At 46.1% G+C, this 21,808-nt stretch overlaps 1 protein-coding gene across 1 annotated transcript in view; it reads right to left on the bottom strand.

Annotated features, from left to right (window-relative positions):
* Nucleotides 1–21,808, bottom strand: part of PPP1R9B (protein phosphatase 1 regulatory subunit 9B) — a 343,538-nt gene that overhangs the window by 26,861 nt on the left and 294,869 nt on the right. The window contains exon 8 of the mRNA XM_086923962.1: nucleotides 19,915–20,144. Coding sequence (XP_086780088.1) covers nucleotides 19,915–20,144 — 230 coding nt within the window. The remainder of the gene's footprint in view (nucleotides 1–19,914; nucleotides 20,145–21,808) is intronic.

The following is a 21,808-nucleotide window of genomic DNA, read 5'->3' as shown; positions in this document are numbered from 1 at the left end:
GATTATCATTCTTTAAATACAAAGTAATGTGAATACAAGAAAATACAACAAACAACACTCTCCCTCCTTTAATCTACATTTCCTGGATTCCTCTTGCCCCTTCCACCTTTTAACCTCTACAGGCAGAAGAGCTGAAGAAAGTGGCTGCCACAATGAAAGCTACCAGTGGAATTCCGCACAGGTTCCCACCCCGTGGGAGCTAATGAAATGAATGTCTGAACGATATCCTTTGCAATGCAAACTGATATCTCCTCTGTATTTACAAACCGATATGCAGAAAGAGCTAAATTGTACCGATTTTTAAGAAAAAAAGAAGTACCACTTGGTGTTATCGATCAATTTCCCTCTTGCGTGCCCAAGCAATATCTTTGATAGAGTTCTTGAAAGAGCCTTATGGTGGATAGAGAATGAGAGATTCCTGGCACCGCATGAATGTGGAGTCAGAATTAACAAAAACACGACAGGCCAATTATTAAAACTATAATTGTTATCATAAAAATCGCTATATACCAAGCATGAAAAACTATATTTAGCTTTTATTGATCTCCAGACTTCTATTTATGCAGCCTACAAAGAAAATCTGTGGTTCACCCTAAATTAAGATATTTCTAAAGGACAAGTTAATTTGATATATAATACTACATTCCATTTTTCTGTTACTCATATCTTTTAAGGTAGTCTTTCTTCAATCTGGAACGGGTTTTCACTCAATGTTAAGATTATCGATTTGTTATTAGCGATTGCCTTTCAAAAAATTACTGCCAACTGGAATGACTTCTCGAAAATTTCATACAGAGTTTGGTGGTACACTGTTTGCCATAATCACAGATTAGACACGGGCTTTGTATACCGACCTCAAATGGCAAAAAAACATGTTGACTTGTAGTCTCCTGTTACAACATTTATTGATGACAGTGCCAAGAAGTGTTCTTTACCAACACCGTTCAACAGGAGGTTCCCAAACCACCCTGAATTCCCTAGTAGTTCCATAATTTTCTTTCATATTTCCCATATTGCATATATGTTTCATTTAATGTACAATGTTTCCGTCTATGATTTGCCTCTGTATAATCAGTCCAAATCCTTCCCTTCTCAAAAGCAAGATTGGAACGTGATGTTGTATGATTTATAACATATACTTTGTATGGTCACCTTATTTTCTTCTCAATAAAATTATTTGAACAAAAAAAATATATATATATTTCTAAAGGGGGTGGGTATAAGGGCTGCTCACTAGCTTGATGTTAGTTTATGATTGTATGAGAGAACCCTTTCATGAGTAAGAGTGGGAAGTAGATGGTCCTCTCTGCTTTATCTTACGTTTCACAGAGGTCATCATGGTTCCAGGATCTTTGCCAGATTCTCAGGATAACCTCAGACAGTGAAGATTTGTTCTGCTTAGATTAGTTGTAAGCAAAATTATATTATGTGACTACCCTAAAATCCCTGTATTAGACCTGGCTCTCCTGGACCTCTGTTAGACACCCCAGCTGTGTACATCAATGCGCTGTGCATATTTCAGATATAAATGGAAACAGATGTCCCAGAAATAGAGGATACGAAGAATCCAATTATTTAATTTAAGTATGCAAGAGTTTTTTTATCATACTACATCTCGGTTACTTGAGCATGGAAGGTAGTCAGGACAATGTCTAATTTGAAAGGGCGCTGTTTGAAAAGAGGGGTGACTGAGGAGAAAACGGCCAATCAGGTCAGGTAGATAGATACCCATAGCTGATGTTTTGCGGTCACGAGCACTGCGAATAGTTCCCTCTGTAGGAGTTTCCTGAAGTGTACCTAATCGGGTGTGGATCTCAATGACGGGCTGAGGGCTTCTGCTTCTAGGGATCTGCCTCCACCTTTAAGCAGGTTCAAGAGGATTGCCGGATCAGGATTACGGCCAATGAATCGAGCAGTCTGCAAGAATTTGAACTTGATGCTGAATTCAACTATCACGAAGGGTTGATGAAATCCTGCTACTAGATTAAGGAACATTCTGGCTACCTGGTTTTGTAATCTTTGCAGTCTGAGGATGAACATTTTAGGGAGGCAAATGTCGATGATATTATACTAAGCCCAATGGGACATGACTAGTACTTTACCCGAAAATAAGACTGTAATAAACGAAATATTATTCAGAGATGGCGATCAATCTTTTTGACTGCTGAATTAACTTGTGGGGATGCGTGGGAAGGGTTTTTCATATTAAATGTTTCTGCATTAAATCAACATAAACATATACACACAAATGTTGCTATGTTTTATTCTCGTCTAGATTGACCATAGCTAATGTAGGCCTGCATTTTCAACTGGCTTACGTTGGTTGTCCTCTTGCTTCATGGCAGGTGAGCTTTTATATCAAGGCAAGCTGAGTTTCAATGCTATTGAACACCCTGTTCTGTTTCTTACTTTCTCATGAGAAGAGATGTGTTTTCCTTTGTAAGTAGTGTGGAATGTTTTAATTGCTATCGAATCAGAGAAGACAGCTAGACATCTGAATCTCAATTTGTCGCAGGTAATGTACCGTTGAAGGCCACAAAGAGAAGCTGCATTATGGAAGATCCTGAGCCGTTCATGAGCCCACAGTTGTATCATTTCACTCTAACCTGATTGGTTTATTTCATGAGAACTGTGTGTAGGTGTAAACATGTTAGAATTGTGGGATTTAAGCTATGCAGAGCAGATTACAGTTTAGAAAGGCTTTGTCCGCCTCTGAGACATTTTAGAGTAGAGTAGGAGACTTGAGGGTACGCTCTTTATGGGAGAACTGACTTTCCAAACCTTTCATTGAGGTGACTCCATGTTAGTTTGTCCTCCTCTTTTATAATAACTATGATTTGAACATATTAATTGATACATTCTTAGATTCGTTACTGATTGATACTAGCTCAATAATTTTGCCTTTTGTAAATGTTAATCAACCTTTACGGTTTGAAAACGTAACCATTCTCTGTCTTCACTGTGAATCCTAATGAACTTCTCGTTATTTAAATGTGTTCTTTTGTTGATCAACCTCAGTTTAGCATTTCAATTCATCAGATAGGGCTAAGTACTAACAAGTGGGTTGTTGTCTAATTTAATCTACATACATTTGGAAATTCTTTCATATTGCTGCAGACCAGGTGAAATTTAAATTAGCTTGCACACCTTGCAAAGCCCCATTTACACACTGGTTGCCTGCATGCTGTACTGTGCTGCTGGGTCACTATGTTTAAAGCTCAATCAATCAAAACATTAATGGAGCGCTACTACTCCCGCTAGGGTCTCAAGGCGCTGGGAGAAGGGGGGGGGGGCGCTACTGCTCGAAAAGCCAGGTCTTGAGGTGCTTCCTGAAGGAGAGATGGTCCTGGGTGAGTCGTAGGTGGGTGGGGAGGGTGTTTCATGTCTTGGCCGCCAGGTAGGTGAAGGATCTTCCTCCGGTGGTGGTTCTGCGGATCCGTGGGACGGTGGCGAGGGCGAGGCTGGCGGAGCGGAGCTGGCGGGTTGGCGTGTAGAACGTGAAGCGGTTGTTGAGGTATTCAGGGCCCAAGTCGTGGAGAGCCTTGTGTGTGTGGGTGAGGAGTCTGAACGTGATCCTTTTGCTGATGGGGAGCCAGTGCAGGTCCCTCAGGTGGGCGGAGATGTGGCTGTGTCTGGGGATGTCCAGGACGAGTCGTGCTGATGCGTTCTGGATGCGCTGGAGTCTTTTCTGTAGTTTGGCAGTGGTCCCAGCGTAGAGGGCGTTCCCGTAGTCCAGACGGCTGGTGACGAGGGCCTGGGTGACCGTCTTCCTGGTTTCAGTGGGGATCCAGCAGAAGATCTTACGGAGCATGCGGGGGTGTTGAAGCAGGAGGAAGTAACGGCGTTGACTTGCCTGGTCATCGTGAGGGAGGAGTCAAGGATGAAGCCCAGTTTGCCTGCATAGTCCGTGGGCTTGGGGGGGTGCCCAGTGCAGGGGTCCACCAGGAGTCGTCCCAGGCAGAGATGGATGGGCCGAGGATGAGGACTTCCGTCTTGTCTGAGTTCAGTTTCAGACGGCTAAGCCTCATCCAGTCCGCGACGTCTTTCATTCCGTCCTGGAAGCTGGCTTTGGCGGTGGCGGGGTCGTTGGTGAGGGAGAGGATCAGCTGGGTATCGTCGGCGTAGGAAATGATGTTGAGGTTGTGCCTGTGTGCAATGGCTGCGAGGGGGCTCATGTTGACACTGAAAAGGGTGAGGCTGAGCGAGGAGCCCTGAGGCACGCCGCAGATGATCTTGGTGGCTTCTGTGAGGAAGGGCGGGAGACGGACTCTTTGGGTTCTGTCGGAGAGGAAGGAGGTGATCCATTCCAGGGCCTTTCCCCACTAAGTGGTTTCCAGAAGCGGCTCCAAGACAGAAGAAGGAAGCATGTTCCTGGGAAAAACATTATAATACAGCAGGTTCAAAAAGCCATGTCAGCATAATCAGTCAGTCATAAGCTTTTATTCGATATGCAAGATATCTTATAAGCGCACATACAATACAGCCATTTACAAATCTACAAAAAGCAACAATTTAAGAAGGCAATATTAAATCTCATTAAAAAGGATAAAAGGACGTAAAATGCCCAGAATAATTTAGCTAAAAAGAGAATTAAACCGCTACTGACAGTCTCTTGCAACGAATAAGCCAGAACTGTTTTAAAAATTTAGCAATGCCACATACAATAGGAGGGGAAGTGTCTGTCATTAGGATGCGCAAAGCTACCAGGTAACTACGTGTACCCATGTTTCGACAGAGAGGTTTAAGCCAAAAACTCCTGGGCTTTGCATAGTCCGGGCATTCAAATAGGATATGCGTGATGGACTCTATCCTACTGGGACAACATGCACAGTTTGGGGACGTATGAGCAGGTGATTTCCAGTTTGAAACCAAGGCCCCAAGTGGGAGCCTACTCTAAATTACTACTCTAAATTTAAAATACAGTGCTCGGTCAAAAGGGAGGGTGATAAGGTCCAGGTAAGGCTCGAAAGCTACAACATCTTTTACTAATAAAAAGGCAGCAGTGGACTTGCAATGATCCGGGTTTGTAGCTAGTTGTTCCGCAGCCCATTTCCAGTAAAGTCTCTTCACATCCTCTTTTGGTGGAGCAGAACGTGATGACCAACAGTCCCCCAGTCCGATTTTCTCCAGAAGCTTTTTAGTGTCTCTCAGCCATCTTATTTTTGCCCAGCCGCCCAAGCTCATTATTTCCGCCAACCCATCAGCATACGATTTTAGCTCTTCACCCCTCCAAATACGTGTCCATAAAAGGAGAGGGCGAAGCTGGGCTTGATCTTTAATGTTTTTGCAGCCTGTATCCAACAGCACAGGTACAGTTGGGGTGCTCAGAGGGATGGCGATGATTGATTTTAGGAGCTTACTCTCCGCTGTAGCCAGGGCGTCCAGACGGCAATGTCCCCAGAGTTCTGCCCCATATAAGGCTGATGTTACTACCTTAGCCTTGTAGATGTCAATTACTGGGGTAAGCGATCTCCTAGGTGAAGCCCGGAATTCCCTCAGGAGGGCTCCTCCTACTCTCTTATGGTTGAGGACCATCTTATCAATGTGGGGTGACCAGGTCATTCTATCCGTAATCCGAATTCCAAGGTAGTCAAATTCGGATACTTTCTCCAGGGCAACAGAGTTAAGAATAGGTGGGCGGCCCAGTTTCTTTGGAGGATTTAGGACTAGGTACTTAGTTTTGTCCACGTTAATTATTAATCCCTTTGCAGCACAGAAATCCTGGAAACGGGTTAGCAGTTTCTGGAGGCCTTGCGGAGTCTTGGAGATCAAGAGCGTGTCATCCGCAAAAAGCAGGGTGGGGATCCGCACTCCTCCGAGACAGGGGGCGTCGGCTGGTTCTTGTTGGAGATGTTCTACCACCCCATTCACATATAGTGAGAAAAGGGTGGGCGCCAGAACGCATCCCTGCCTCACGCCCCTAGACACTGGTATTTTCTCTGTTAGCTCTCCGTTTTTACCCCAGCGGACCTGGGCAAAGGTATGGGCGTGGAGGCTAGTGAGGAGGGACAAGATGTAAGGGGGCAATCCCAGCTCATGAAGCACCCTCCATAACTCCTCCCGGGGAACTAGGTCAAAGGCAGTCCTTAGGTCTATAAAGGCCAAGTATAGACTGCCCTTGCCTAGCTCCACCACCTTCCACCCCAGGAGTGCCAACCTGAACACCTGCTCTATTGTCCCCATTCCTGCCCGAAAACCTGCCTGGAAGTCCGATAGTATTTTGTTCTCCTCCACCCAGTGTAGAATCCTTCCAAGTATAGCTTTGCCTGCTATCTTTTGGGTGGAGTCTATCAGGCTTATTGGCGGTAGTTCCCCGGGATTTCTCTACACCCTTTTTTATAAATCGGGACCACTACCGCCCCCTTCCACGATTCTGGCACTGGCCCTCCCGTCATGATGTCATTAAGGAGAGCTGCAATAACCCTTCCCCACTCCACTGGGTATGCCCGCATAAGATCCCCCGGGAGGCCATCTGGGCCAGCTGCCTTGCGGGGGGCTACCCACCCTATTACTTTTTCGATCTCTAAAGGGGTGAAGAGGTCATAGGCGTGAGGTTCTAATACTAGTGGGGAGTTCACCCTAACATTTAGTTCCCCATCTGCCGGGAGATATAAATCCCCAAAGTGTTTTACCCAACTTTGAGGGAGGATATTGCAGGGTCTCATAGCTGCCTCGGGCCTATTCCGGGAGCCTACAAGGTTCCAAAAAGCCCTTGAATCCCTACTTTTGCTAGCTTGGAGTAGGTCTTCCCAGAATTTATCTTCCCACTCCATCCTAGCAATTTTTAGGGATCTGTTGTAGGCCTTCCTTGCTTCCTGTATATCGCTGTGGGATTTGTGCTTTACTGCCTCAACAAGCCTTGACTTGTGTGCCCTGCATGCTTGAGTGTACCAGCCATCATCTAGCTTTTTACCTAGCTTGTTTCCCAACTTACTAGAATGGGTGGTAAACACATTTGTCAAGGCATCTACTAAGGAGACAAATAGTCCACTCACCCTACCCACCCCTTCTAAGGGGGACCCCAGGGTTGTCACTGCATGGTTTAAGAGGGTTGCAATTTCTCCGACCTTTGCCTCGGAGAGGACCAGTTTAGCCCATTTAATTCGTCTTCCACAGAGCGAGACTACAGACTCGTCGGAGGGAGATAATACGGGGTTATTAAGACCCTTTTTTACAGGGCACCACCACTGGTCCATGCTTAAGGAAAGTGGATTGTGGTCACTTTCAGTCGTAGGCACCACCAACATGTCCCTCACATGGTTCCATAGATATACATCTACTAGGATGTAATCTATCCTAGAGGTGTGTCCTGGTCTGTTATACGTATGGGCACCCCCCCTATCCGAGATTGTCCTCCCATTGACTGCCCTTAGATTTAGTTCAAGGCTCAGGGAGTATAGCTGTAGCGCCACTTCTGTCCACCTCCTGATGGGTGGGATTTCCAGTACATGGATCCCTATCCTAATGTCCTCCTCGTCTTGGTCAAGGGCAACGTCCGAGCCCAGAGGCTCGAACGTACAATTCATGTCACCAGCAACCAATGTGCGCGACTTGTAAGGAGTTTTATTCAGGAGGGTCTCAAGAAGAGATATTACAGGTGACTTTCTCCCGCCCTTAGTCCCTCTGGCATAAACATTATAGACATTTAAAACTAGTCTTCCACTTTGGTCTCTTAAGATGATATTTTGGATGTCCGGGCAACCTGTGTGTATATCCTCTATTCTGCAGTCTAAGGGGGCTGCTACCCAAATAAGTAGACCGCCTGAAGGTCGCCCCCTCCCTGTTTCCGAGGTTAGTGCAGGCACAAAGTAGGAAGAGAATCCCACCCTGTGTACCGGCACCAAGCTCCAGGTCTCTTGGAAAATACATAAGGAGTGCTCATCAACCCATGCAATCCAATCAGGGAGAGCCAGCTTTCTTGCGATCCCTGCGACATTCCAGCTGAAAACCTTGAAAACTAGGTCCGTCACAACTGGAGTGTCACTGGTTGCGAGAATACTATTGTCTGTGGCCCTCACAAAGGGTGCTTGGAGGGAACAATATTCTTGCGGAATGTCCGTTAAGGCTACCATCCCACTAGTATCTACAATTGAGGGAAAGTCAATTCGGGAGGGTGATACTGCCATTGGATCTACTCTATTCACAGTTTCTTTGTCTGAAGCTACGTCCGTGCATACCCTGGGGACATCCTCCTCCAGTCAGTAACACCCTGGCACCCACGGAGGGTTCATCCCAGTACCCCCATGTGCCCCAGCCCAAGATGTCTCCCAGTTTTGGCAAAAAACAGGGGAGCTTAGACTTTCCCCAGTTAAGCTAACAATTTGCCTGGGATAAAAGTAGGATAGGTCTACTACTTTCACCCCTGGAGCCCCCATGTTTTTTATGGGAGTACAGATGGAGTTCACTACTCTGGGGTCCTGAAAGTTTATTATTATGCAGTCGCCCTCCTGATTTTTTTTACCCTGCCCTACCCACCCTACTCTGCGGGCACTTAGAATAATAATCCCATCCACACCCAGCGGAATTGGCTTATTTGACTTTATTTACAACAAGGGGTGGTGAGGGACAGAGTCTCTGAATTAAGCAGAAAGCTCTCACCCAGTCAAGAGATCAGGGCTAGATCCAACACCGTTTTTTAGCTCACTGCACCATCCCAGTTTCAGAACCTGGCTGTATGCAAATTAGTCTGTTCCTGTCCCAGTGCATGATGGGAACAGGGCAAACCAAACTACAAAAGCCAATTCTTACACTGGGAAGGAAACAAGCTCCCGGGGACCGGTTTCTGGCATTACAGCCGTCTTCGGCCCGGTTTGCTTGAATCCTGATGGTGCAATGAGCAAGGGTCTCACATCTGAGAATACCCTTCCACGCTTAGGGTGGACAAAAATATTTACAACAAGGGGTGGTGAGGGACAGAGTCTCTGAATTAAGCAGAAAGCTCTAACCCAGTCAAGAGATCAGGGCTAGATCCAACACCGTTTTTTAGCTCACTGCACCATCCCAGTTTCAGAACCTGGCTGTATGCAAATTAGTCTGTTCCTGTCCCAGTGCATGATGGGAACAGGGCAAACCAAACTACAAAAGCCAATTCTTACACTGGGAAGGAAACAAGCTCCCGGGGACCGGTTTCTGGCATTACAGCCGTCTTCGGCCCGGGTAAGAGTGGTCTGCTCAATTCAGACACTCTGTTCATCACCACCCCCTTTTCTGAATCGTTATTTGACTTTAGCCAGTGGATGCACTTATTCTTGAGAGATTGGTGATTCTCCAGCTGGCCTTCCTTTAGTGGGGGAACGTTTACCAGAACAGCGACAAAAGGTTGACAGTCTGGCGGGAGGTTTACTGGAGGGATCCGGCGTATTGGATTTCTAGGGGCCACTGTGGTAGTAGTTGAGGCTATAGGTTGAGGGGCAGCTTTGGTGACCTTCCCTGTTACTAGTCCCTGAGCATTATCTCGTGAGCCTGGTGTTTGGATATCTTTCACTTTACCACTGGCTGTCTGGGGCTGTTTTTGTGGAAGTGGCTTAGGCTTAGTTTTAGCGGCCTCTATGTGTGATGCCGGTCCCTTGGGTTTCGGCCCTGCTTTAGGTAGGGGAGAAATTTTGGGAGCTGGGATTTGGACTCTGTTAGTAACAACCTTATTTAGGCTTTTTGGGGGGTTGGGATCTATCTGTGTTGGTATGGAAACTACTGGGTGCTCGCTCCCCTTTAGGCCCGTATCCTGGTTTTCACTCACTCTGGATAGTTGTTTAATTGTAGTTTTAAGTGAGTAGAACCCATCGAGGGTTGATTGCTCTAGCTTATCTATTCTCGCCCCCAGGCCCTTAACCTGAGTTAGTAGGGGCATCAAGAGATTATTTACCCTCTCCAAGATATTTTCAATAGTCACAGGGTCGGTGAGCTTTGGGACGTTAACAGTGTTATCATTAGTAGGTGGTCCCTTGGAGGAGACCACTTCATCCCCCTCTGCCTCAGCTTTATTCTCTGTGAACAGGCCCTTTGCATGTTTCCCACCAAGTCCAAAAGGCTTTCTTATTCTTTGATAAAGCGCGGCCTGTCTCACCACCCTACCCTTTTTACGGTATCCTGCCTTTTTACTTGTAGACCTCTTATCCTGCCTAGTTTCGACAGTTTCAGATATAGAAGGCACCCCATCTGGCACCCCATCTAGTATTACTATAGTCGGGGTGGGCGGTTTTGGCAATGAAGGCTGACTGGTGGCTTTTTCTAGGTGATTAGGCGATACAGGTGGAGATGATATACTGAGACCATCCTCTTCCTCAATACCACTAGGAAGAAGCGCGGCCAGATGTTCCAACCTGTCTATATTTTGCCCAATTTCAAGCAGCTGAGGGGGGTCTATAGAATCGTCCGAAACACCAGCAGGGGGGACAGTTTGAACCCGCTCACAAGCCGGAGTAAGCGCCTGTGCTGCGGCCCCCAAGGATGAGCGTCTGGAAGGGAGGTAGACCTCGGACAGGCGCCGCTCTGACATATTGATCTCCTTTTCTATTACAGCCGCCACCCTGGTAATGAAGCGGTCCATAGTTCCAATCACAGGGCTCCCAGCAACGACTCCCCTTTCACCCTCACTCCTGAGAAGTTTTCCAGAGCGGGTGGACATGATTGTAGGGAACCCTAAGGGGCCTCACACAAACCGCCTGTACACACTGCTGTTGGAGTGGAAAGGGACGTGGCCCAGCCCAGCCTTGACAGCCCCTGACTGCCACAGACTGCCCGCCCTTTGCTCGGGCTTCGCTCGGCGTCCCGCTCGCGTCCCGCTGAGCGTCAAGCAGAGCGTAATGTAGGCACGTTGCAGGCGGGGGGCGTGTCTGTTGGTGGGCGCGTCCGCTGGGGAAGCAGGGACTCCTGGACTTGCGAGTCCCTGCTACAGCGCCGTCTTGTTGTTCCTTCAAGCGCCTCCCAGTGCCCAGCGCTTGCAGGTGACTCTCCCACGTACTGGCGCCGCGAAGCGGCACCCGCGGAGCGGGTGCGGCGAGGGGCAGCGGCAAACAGCAACACAGCAGATGGTCCCAAGATCGGAGGGACAGGCAGCAACCTCCAACGCTCCCAGGTGTGTCCCAACGGGGAGGGGAAACACCCGCCTTTTCACTCTAGTCAGGCGGGGGGCGTGTCTGTTGGTGGGCGCGTCCGCTGGGGAAGCAGGGACTCCTGGACTTGCGAGTCCCTGCTACAGCGCCGTCTTGTTGTTCCTTCAAGCGCCTCCCAGTGCCCAGCGCTTGCAGGTGACTCTCCCACGTACTGGCACCGCGAAGCGGCACCCGCGGAGCGGGTGCGGCGAGGGGCAGCGGCAAACAGCAACACAGCAGATGGTCCCAAGATCGGAGGGACAGGCAGCAACCTCCAACGCTCCCAGGTGTGTCCCAACGGGGAGGGGAAACACCCGCCTTTTCACTCTAGTCAGACGGGGGGCGTGTCTGTTGGTGGGCGCGTCCGCTGGGGAAGCAGGGACTCCTGGACTTGCGAGTCCCTGCTACAGCGCCGTCTTGTTGTTCCTTCAAGCGCCTCCCAGTGCCCAGCGCTTGCAGGTGACTCTCCCACGTACTGGCGCCGCGAAGCGGCACCCGCAGAGCGTGTGCGGCGAGGGGCAGCGGCAAACAGCAACACAGCAGATGGTCCCAAGATCGGAGGGACAGGCAGCAACCTCCAACGCTCCCAGGTGTGAACTGACTATTACTTATGTTATTTCCAGAATTAAACACCCAATGTCGAGAGCGATTTCCATAACATAACTAATGTTCTGGAGAGACCATGGTTTACTTGGTGGACCAAGCAGAAAGGATTCCATTTTGGAAGTGGCATCAGATGCCAGGTCAGCCAAGAGGTTAGTTCCTTATAGCAGAACTGGCAGCTGCTCGGCCCTCAGAAACACTGCCTTCTCCACGGGGAAGCCAGTTGTGTATGGTCAGGCTTCTGCATTTATTTACCGAATGACCCTGCAGCTCCTACTTCTAAGAAAGGCCAAAGGGCCTGCGCATCTCATCCAGAATCTGTATGCTTTGATCAGGTCACAGAGGAGACTCGGAGAAGCGAGAGACTTAAATACTTTGCCGGAATAGCAGACCACCTTATTTTCTTCTATTGGGGGACATAAGATGCTAAGTGGCAAGTGAAATATTTTACTGTTCCAATTCTGACTGCCTGCCTACTAGACCTACAGAGGAAAAGTGCATGATTGACAGGATTGACAGAAGTAGGGAGCTGTTTACTTTGCTTGGTCCACTGAGAGGTGGAATTCCTCTGTGATGGCGGCAATGGCTGTCTCAGTGCCCCCAGTGGGTCTGAACCCCAACTGGTCTTTGTGGTTTACTTGTAAATGCTCTCGGAGCTGCCTTGTGACCTCATTTTCCAGTTACTTTCTATGGAAAGGGAGGTTAGGTATGGGTCTGTTGCTAACTTAGATCTTGGCGTCTGAATGAGGCTTTTTCAGAAGTGAGATAACATTAGCATGCCTTAAAGTGCTATGCATCACTTATTATTATTTATCATGAATGTAATATCCTGGGCAAGGGCAAGAAAGAAGTGTTTAAAGCAGGCGGATGAACAGAGACCCATATGTGAATTTGAGGCTTATTTTGGCCGCCAGAGTAAGCATTTTGTCAGGTTCTAGTGGTATGATGAATCAGAAAGTATGCAGCGAGAGAGGTGAAGAGGCCTGGAGGTGAGTGGATGTGTTGCTGTGGGGATTTCAACTTGCACCTTTTACAGAGTTCAGATTTCATGAACTCAGGCAGGTTTTCTAAAACACAGGGGTTGGTTTTCAGAGCGTCAGGTTGGCCTGTTCTTTGTAGATATTTAAGGTCTCCTTCAAAGTGTTCAGTACCTCTGTTGGGAACATCGCATGCAGACACGAGCGTGACATTCCCGTCACAGCTCGTGGCTGCATCGCATCGTCTGGAGAATGTTATGCTTTGAATATGGTTAGAAGGTTGGGAGGTTGTACTGAACGGGGGTTATGCATTCTTGTCTTATACTTGCTGATGAATAGACGTGTTCTTACGATTAAACCACGTCAATGCAATCACCGTCTCTGCCTCTTCATTTTAGGACATTGGACTTCCTACACTGCGACGAGCGGGATCACCCTTCATCTATTGGAATTTGTATTTTTTTTCTTTCAAGACTGATTGTACATACGGATTGTACATCTTTTACTAAGCTACTCCTGACGAGCTTAGTTTAATATTTTCTGCCAACCTCTGTAATGCACTTTGAGAAATAAGCCATTTTAGCTATTCTGCTTGCTCTGTGTTAACCTTTTCTTCTCCAGTGACTTTTGTCCTTTTCAGGCTTGGAAGTGCAGTACTGGTGTTTGAGAAAAGGTTCTACCACTCACTCAAAGTGATCACAGAGTTGAACTGACCAGATCACTAGTGAAGGGTAGACTAGACTGTTGGAGCATAGAGAATACTGGCCTAGGCTTGCCAGAGCAACAACGATGGAAACAAAACAAAGGCACTAAATTGTTTCTCCACTGGAGGAAGCACAACTACATCAAACCTGTGATCAAAGCACTCCACTAGTTGCCTCCCTCACTTCCCTGACAGCCAGGAACGAGTGACGCAGGAAACAGAACACAGGATAAAGGGAGTGTGCGACTGTATGCATAATCTGTCTTTTTGCAATCTCACCCTAAATGCATCGGGTATGCCCAGGTGTGTGTCCCGGGTTGGCTGTGCCACTGGATTCAAGTTAGCCTGGATGATGAGGGCTGATACCCCGAAACCGGTCCCTGGATGCTTGTTTTGGGTCAAGGGAGGACCTGGCATGGCAGTTTGGACTGGACAGTTCCCATGAGGGACAGGGTCAAGACTGATTTGCATGTGGCTGGGTCTACACTGGGGTGGCGTGGAGCGCAAAAGAACGATGGATTTAACCCAGATTTCTTGACTGGGGGAGAATGTTTGATTTGTTCCGCATTTTGCCATTCATCATTTGTGTCTTTTACAGAGTCTCCCTCACCATTGAATATCGGAGGCTAGAAAGTGTAGAAGGGGAGCAGAAAAGAGGGTAAACTGTAAGGTAATGCAGAAACTTGTGAAGCGCAGGTGAAACTTGTGAAGCGCAGGTGAAAAACAGTAAAAAAAACAAGTCACCTAAAAAAATTGAAATTCACTTTGTTATATATAAATAAATACATAAAGGTATGATCGGAAACAAAAAGTATTAAATCAATGAATCTGAACCAAAATGAATGTGCAAAGTAATTAATAAATGCTAAAACAACACATGGAACTGTAGAAAGAGACCATGCTTCTTACAAGGAAGCAGGCTATGCAAGACCAAGAAACCACATTGCTACATGTCAGCACGCTCAGCAGGACCAATATTGATCCGGGGAGAAATCTGAGCTTCGCTTAGTGATGTCAGGATGCTAATTTATCCTCCTTGATCTCACCACAAAATGGATGGTGACTTGCAATTGAAGGAGATCAGCCATGATGACTGTGCATGTTTCTCTTCTGCCCTGAATACCTATGGAGGGGAAGAGGATCCCTTCGTCTGCGTGCCTGAAGAATGGTGTAACGGAGGCAAGCCCCATTTCCTTGGGCCGCGTCCACTTGCAAGTGATTACAAAGCCGTAAGCAGGCTTTTCTAAACTGGAGAAGATCTATTGTTCGAAATGCATTCTTCCCTGTAGGGTAAGAGACTGATGGTGTATATTCAGTTTGTGCAAGCTTCTTCTGACTCCAATAAGGTGTTCAATTCAATTGTGGAGGCTTGATCCAGAAAAAGACTCCTGATTAGGATAATGAAGGCAGAACTGAACGCGACAAGATCATCCCGATCGTCCAGACAGTAGATCACTTTGTAGACCAAATGAACTGTAAATTAGCTTGCTCACTTTTTATGAAGCCTCATTTAAATACTGGTTGCCCGGCTGTCATACTGGGTTACTGGGTCGCCATGTCAACCATCCCGGCGGACATTTTCCCCACTATGTGGTTTACAGGAGCTGCTCCAAAATAGATGGGGGAAGCTGCAAATATCATGTGACAGCAGGTTCAACAAGCTATACCAGCATAGCGAACCTACTGTCACTTGTGTTATTTCTAGAAATAAAACCCAAAGAAGGGAGCAAATTCCAGAATAACATAACTGATGTCCCCCCGTACTGTGTTTTTGTGCCTGGAGCCATCACTATTTACTTGGTGGGCCTGAACAGAAAGGACACCATTTGAAGAGGCATCAGGTGCCAGGTCAGACAAGAAGATGGTTCCTTATGGCAGAACTGGAGACTGAAAAAACAATAAAGGAGTAACCCCTCGTGGGTAGAGAGAAAGGTAACTCTCTTACAATGAGCACTAGTGCTCTGGTTAGCACATTTTGCCCCAACCTGTTACTGGATAGAGCATATCCTTATAGAAGACCCCTCACTCACCAACCTAGTTGGTGACATGCTTCATCATCGGGGTCCCACCCCATAGGCCGAGTGCCTACAGGGTGTGCTGCGACACCTGATTACAGTGGAGCTGGTTTCGTTTTTATGTGTACAAGACTATCAAAATTGTGTATTAAAAAGGGCCAACACTACTCACTTCAAGTATTTATTCTTGAGCGCTTGAACCCTTAGTAAAAATAAAGTGTGGCACCTTTGCCCAATTAGGAAGGCTTTGGTGTCAAAAAGTCGTGTTAAAATATATAAAAATAGCGAAAGTGTGCTATGTGAATGTGAATGTACAAAACTATTGTTTAAAAAGGTCTACATGTTTCAACCCAAACATGGATTCAAGGGTTTTCGTCAGGACCGTAGGTGACTTGAACTGGGTGGTCACTCCACGGGGCACGCCGAGCAAGAACCAAGTAGGTTAATCGGTCTGATGAACAGAAGCGACAAGAGAACGGAATCCTGTCCACTTGGTAACGCTGGTGCCTATGAAGCGAGAGTTTCGCTTACAAGCGTTTTTTCAAAAGTGAAAAACGCACCTTTTTGCACGAGATCCCTATTTACGATCTCTAAATTGAACTAGGGCAGGACGCTCCTTAGCGTGGGCGGACCACCCAGTTCAAGTCACCTACGGTCCTGACGAAAACCCTTGAATCCATGTTTGGGTTGAAACATGTAGACCTTTTTAAACAATAGTTTTGTACATTCACATTCACATAGCACACTTTCGCTATTTTTATATATTTTAACACGACTTTTTGACACCAAAGCCTTCCTAATTGGGCAAAGGTGCCACACTTTATTTTTACTAAGGGTTCAAGCGCTCAAGAATAAATACTTGAAGTGAGTAGTGTTGGCCCTTTTTAATACACAATTTTGATAGTCTTGTACACATAAAAACGAAACCAGCTCCACTGTAATCAGGTGTCGCAGCACACCCTGTAGGCACTCGGCCTATGGGGTGGGACCCCGATGATGAAGCATGTCACCAACTAGGTTGGTGAGTGAGGGGTCTTCTATAAGGATATGCTCTATCCAGTAACAGGTTGGGGCAAAATGTGCTAACCAGAGCACTAGTGCTCATTGTAAGAGAGTTACCTTTCTCTCTACCCACGAGGGGTTACTCCTTTATTGTTTTTTCAGATCAATTGGGGGACCAGGAGTTCCCACCTCACATAGTGCCTAGCATTATTATTTTCCCTCTCTCTCTCCATTGTTGTGAAAAAAAAGAACTGGAGACTGCTCTGCCATCTGAAGCACAGCCTTCCATGTGGGGAAGGCAGGGGCGGATGGGCGCACATATTCATTTATTTGAAGAATGTCCATTTACATCCTATTTCTACCTAAGGCCCAAAGTGCCCAAGTACATTTGTACACAATCTATGCATGTCCACTAGGTCGTAGGCAATACACATGTCTCCACTTTATGTGAGAGACATAAATAAATTACAGCATTAGCAGTTTTATATTCTACTGCTGCCCATTTCTTTTGATCTTATTTTACTATTTGTGTATGCCTTGCTTTACATTGAAATTATACCTACTGACATGTTTCACACATAGAAAGCTTTAAAATATATAGCTTACATTCTTCTTCATATTAAAGATTTTCTAGGCACTTTATTTCACCTAAATCCACAGCACCTCTTATGGAAATGTGTGCGATGAAACCTGTTCCACATGAGCACCTTTAGGACTGAGGAAGGGGAAAGCAAACCTTACTCAAACACACAAATGTGTTTTCGCCCTACAGAGGCAACCGGTAGTCTTTGAAACGGTTTTATTATTTTCTTAAGTTTTAATCACTATTCAGGCCACAGAAATACTTGCACTGTGGCATGGACATACTCTTCAAATGTTTGTTGTGACACAGTGGCGGCTAGTCATTAGGGCTGTATGGGCACTACCCTACCCACTGTGACCTGCCACATAATGCTCCAGCCACAGTTCACACTGCGAGTTCTTAAACACATGTGTTTTCATAAGCTTTGGTTATGGGTTGGCCAGTCCTCTTGCTTCTCCAGACTATGGATGGTGGTCAAGGAGGAGCCGGAGAAGGTGAAAGGCTTAGGGGACCAAGCTATGATCTAAATGCAGAGTGGCGTTTAAAAAGACAGGACTCCCTGGGTGGAGGCATAGATTGGGCGTGTGTGACTTCATCTACATCACCTCACACAGGCGCAATCCGTATTTTTTAGCAGACCCACTGTGCTGTCAACGCAGCATAACTGCTGAAATTGGGCTATCCAATGCTAATCAGGGTGGGCGCCCAATAAGAATCCACACAGCATAGCAGGAATGAGATTGCAAGCCCTGTCACAGCTTCTGATAGGGCTCTGCTTCCAGCCCCATCAAAAGCTGGGAGGGGACTTAAGGCAGGCCTTCCTGCTGTTTATCCTGCCTCTGCTATGCTGTCCGGCTCCTCGTTTAAAGCTTAGGACTCCGGCCTTGCTGGTTCCTATGTTCAGTACTGGAATCCTGCCCTACTCCTGTCATGGATTCACCAGAAGAGCAGGTAATTAAAAGAAATACACAGTGTTGTTGCTCAGTGCATCTGTAAATGAGGGTGCAAGTGAGTGTGTTTATAAGTGAATGAGACGGAGTGAGAATCAGTAATGTGTGAATGAGGGACTGCCATTATGTATATGTGGCAGTGAGTGAGAATCAGTGAGACAGTGAATAGGCCTGAATATGAGTCGGATGAAGTGAGTGAGCGGGAGAGAGAGTGTGAGAGTGGGGGAGTGAGTGAGAAAGATGTGTGAACGAGTTTCTGAGTGAGAGTGTGTACCAATTAGAGTTTGAGTGTATGGCTGTGTATGTGAGTATAGAAAATAATGAGTATATAAGAGTGAGGGTGTATGATTGTTAGAATGAGTGAAGGAAGCGAGTGAGGAGTATTACGCCATGGCATACTGTAGGTAATTCTTGTCTTAAAGTGGCACCTTTAGCAGCATACTGGAACGGGATACTGGAGATGATGCTTGGCATAATGGGCACCCATTGCAAAATGCTGGTGCTGCACACTAGATATATTTCTTTGCATACAGGATACCATGGCTAAATGCTGGTACTGGCCTACTGGAGGGAATTCTTGGCATAAGGGACACCCGCTACAGTTTAAAATACTGGCACTGGCATATGGGACATAATTCTTGTAACAAGAGACAGGGGTTAAAATGTATAGCTAAAAAAGTGATTACCTTCCGGTAAGTTAATAATTGTTTACATTTTGTCTGTATTTACACCATGTAAGTAGAAGGCCCAATAAACTACGGTTTTGTCTGTAGCTGTGTGGCTTCGACTTCCATCAAGATTATGTGCTTCTTTAACCGGTCGGAAACCCATTGCCTCTGAAGTTGTCCTACCACAGGGAAACTTTAGACACAGATGAATTATGCGCGAGTCTTAGCTCGGGAACAGAGACTATGGTGCATCAGAGCCCTGTTCCTCCCAGGTAGCTGGGTACCTTTCATTCAATAAAGATGTGCACTAAAGAGAGTGAAATTAACAGCTTGACCCTAATGGGCAACTGCATTTTGGACAAACTCTTGGGGGGTTGATTACAACTGCCCCAGGGTAACAGTTAGAACTGATCTCACTAGATAAAATTTGATACAGGGGTGTTTGCAATTTATCAGGTGTGATAAATTCCACTTATTCTGAGTTTGGAACTTACCGCACCAAAATCTGTATGTTCTGGTAAATACTGAGCCTTGTTCCCTGGGTAAATTCAAGTAGGCTTCACCGCCTGGCATTAAATTGGGAATATGGACTTTACTGCACATGGTAACTGCCAGGAGCAAGAAACTCACACAGCTCAGAACTCCGATCTCTACGCCAACAGCGGTTGATGTAGGAATCAATTTGTTTTCAGGAGAGTTGTAATGAGGCCTTTTGTCTCATAATAGTCTTATGTCCATCCAACCAGAATAGAAATGGTTGCTGCAAGGAAAAACACCTATATTAAATTTATTCTGGTGTGCTTAGGTAAAATTGAATGGATTTCTGGATTTCTTCAAAGCGGGGTTTGAGGGATTCCAGAGGCTAAGAAATTGAAAGAAGTGGGTGGGGTGATAGATTAAATGAAGAGTGAACAGACACTGGATGAGAGCAAATATACTTCTTAAAGGGGGAATGCGCAGACTTCTTCAGTGGGAAGGGATAGATGCGTTGGTTGTGTAAAGGTTTGAGACGTTGCACTAAAACTGTACAATTGCCTCACATTTGGAAAGGACTGGAGAGAGACCGTAGAGGGTAAGGGATAGATATTTTGAAAGAGAAAGAGAGAGGAACCCTTGGAGGAAAAAATGTACATCATCTGGGCACCTACAACTGGGTACTATGAATACAATCGAAGCCTCTGCCATTTGGAATGAGAGAGGGACAAAATATCTTTATATCTTCTTGACTACTGCAGTTGGGTTATGTACATTTGCTTGCCCTGTTTGGGATCAAGAGGGTGTCTTGTCCTCTCCCTACCCACCCAGGCATTTCCCCAATCCTACTTTTGCTGATACTCCTTGATGAGTCGCTTGGCCTTGCTGTACTTCCGCTCGAGAGTCTGGTACTGGGACTGGGTCTCCTTCAGGTGTTCGTCCACTGCCTGGCACAGGTTCTGAGCTTCCATCCAATAGCCCTCCAGCTTCTCCATTCGCTCCTTGTTGTCTTCCACACTTTGCTCCAGCTGGGCCTTCTCCATCCGCCATCGAGCCTTCTCCTGCTCAATAGAATGCAGCTGCAGGATGAGAAGCAAAGGAAAGAGATAGAGACAATGAAGCGAAAGAGATTGTAGAAAACAGTTAAACAGACAAAATGAGCAATAATAAGGGTTGTCCAATACCAAGACACAGAGGAGAGAAGGAGTAGATCGAAGCTACCAGAAGGAAAAGGAGCAAGAGAGGGAGAGAAGAAAGAGTGGAAAATAGTGAAAAAGAGCGAGATCGTGTGCATGTATGAGTGAGCACATTAGTGTTCGCATGTGTCTATGTTTAAGTGTAAGAAAAGAAGGAAAAGAGACGGACTGTGAAAAAAGGAAAAGCGTGGGAGATAGAAAAGAATGTAAAGAGAGTAATAAAAAGGAAAAGAGAAAAATGAGAAGAGGAAAACAGTTTGCAAGAAAAAGGAAAGGGAAACAGTGAGAGAAGAAACAAAGAGTAAAAAATAAGGAATGGAGACCGATGGAAGAGGAAAGGGAAGGACAAGAGATGAAACAGAAAAAGAGATGAAAAAGAGCGAGTTAGCTTAAAAGTTAGGAAGGAAGGGAGGCAAGGAGAGACGAAAAGTAAAAAAAAAAGGAAGAGAAAAGGAGAGAAGGAAGAGAAAAAGGAATCGAATGGGAGGCAGAAATTACGTGGAAAGAAGAAAGAGGTAGGGAAAGTAAGATATATTGTGACATGAGAGAGTTTGCATAGGATGTGAGAAGAGCAACAAGAACCCACCATCACAACTGCATTACATTTGAAGAGGAGAGAAAATAAAGTGATGAAATAGAGCAAGACAGGCAGGATTTCTACAGAGAGAGGAGGTGCACGAAAGCAATGAGGGACAGAAAGAGGAAGAACAATTGGGATTCGGTGAGACAGAACAGATTACAAGATACAAACAAGGGAAGATAACAACAATGAAGAAAATAAGTGTCAAAGGGCAAAGAAAACACATGATGGGGAGAATGAGTCAAATGTAGACAGAAGAACAATTAAGACAAAACAAGCACTGAAAAAGATAGATTAAACAGGGAGATGTCCAATGAAACTGAGTCCAAAGCGACAAGGAGGGTAAGCGTAAAAGGAACAGAAAACAATGAAAATGTGAAGATGGACAGTGCCATGTGTACAAGATCACAGAGAGGAATCTGAATAGAAGAAATGGAGACAAAAAGATAGGGATTAGGAAGAAGCAAGAATTAACAAGAAGCAAGACACGATGAAGGGAATAGAGAAGAAAAAGAGGGGAGCAGTAGGACGAACATATGGGGGAAGACAGAGAAAATATGACAGCAAGAGAAAGAGCTAAGTAAGATGAGTGGGGACATAAAGATGGCAAGAAAATGGAGGGGAAAAGAAAAAAGGCTACAGTCAGTGCTAAATATAGGGATGTAAAAAGAAAGAGACAACAGGAAATAGAGAATCTAAAAGAGAGAAGATCAGGGGAGTGCTGGAAGAAAAACATTGGGACTGATTACGAGTTTGGTGGATGGGATACGCCATCACAAGCGTGACGGATATCCCGTCCGCTGTATTACAATTCCTTTATATCCTATGGAACTTGTAATGTGGTGGATCTGTCCCGTTTGTGATGGAGTAACCCTGTCCGCCAGACTCGTAATCAGGCCCAGAGAGAAGAATGAATATGGGGGAAGTGAAAAAGGATGACGTGGTGAAGAAAACCAAACAGTATATA

Source organism: Lissotriton vulgaris, chromosome 5 (genome assembly GCF_964263255.1).
Source record: "Lissotriton vulgaris chromosome 5, aLisVul1.2, whole genome shotgun sequence".
Lineage (NCBI taxonomy): Eukaryota > Metazoa > Chordata > Amphibia > Caudata > Salamandridae > Lissotriton > Lissotriton vulgaris.
Note: the sequence above shows the minus strand (reverse complement) of the source record. Positions and strands in the feature narration are given on the sequence as shown.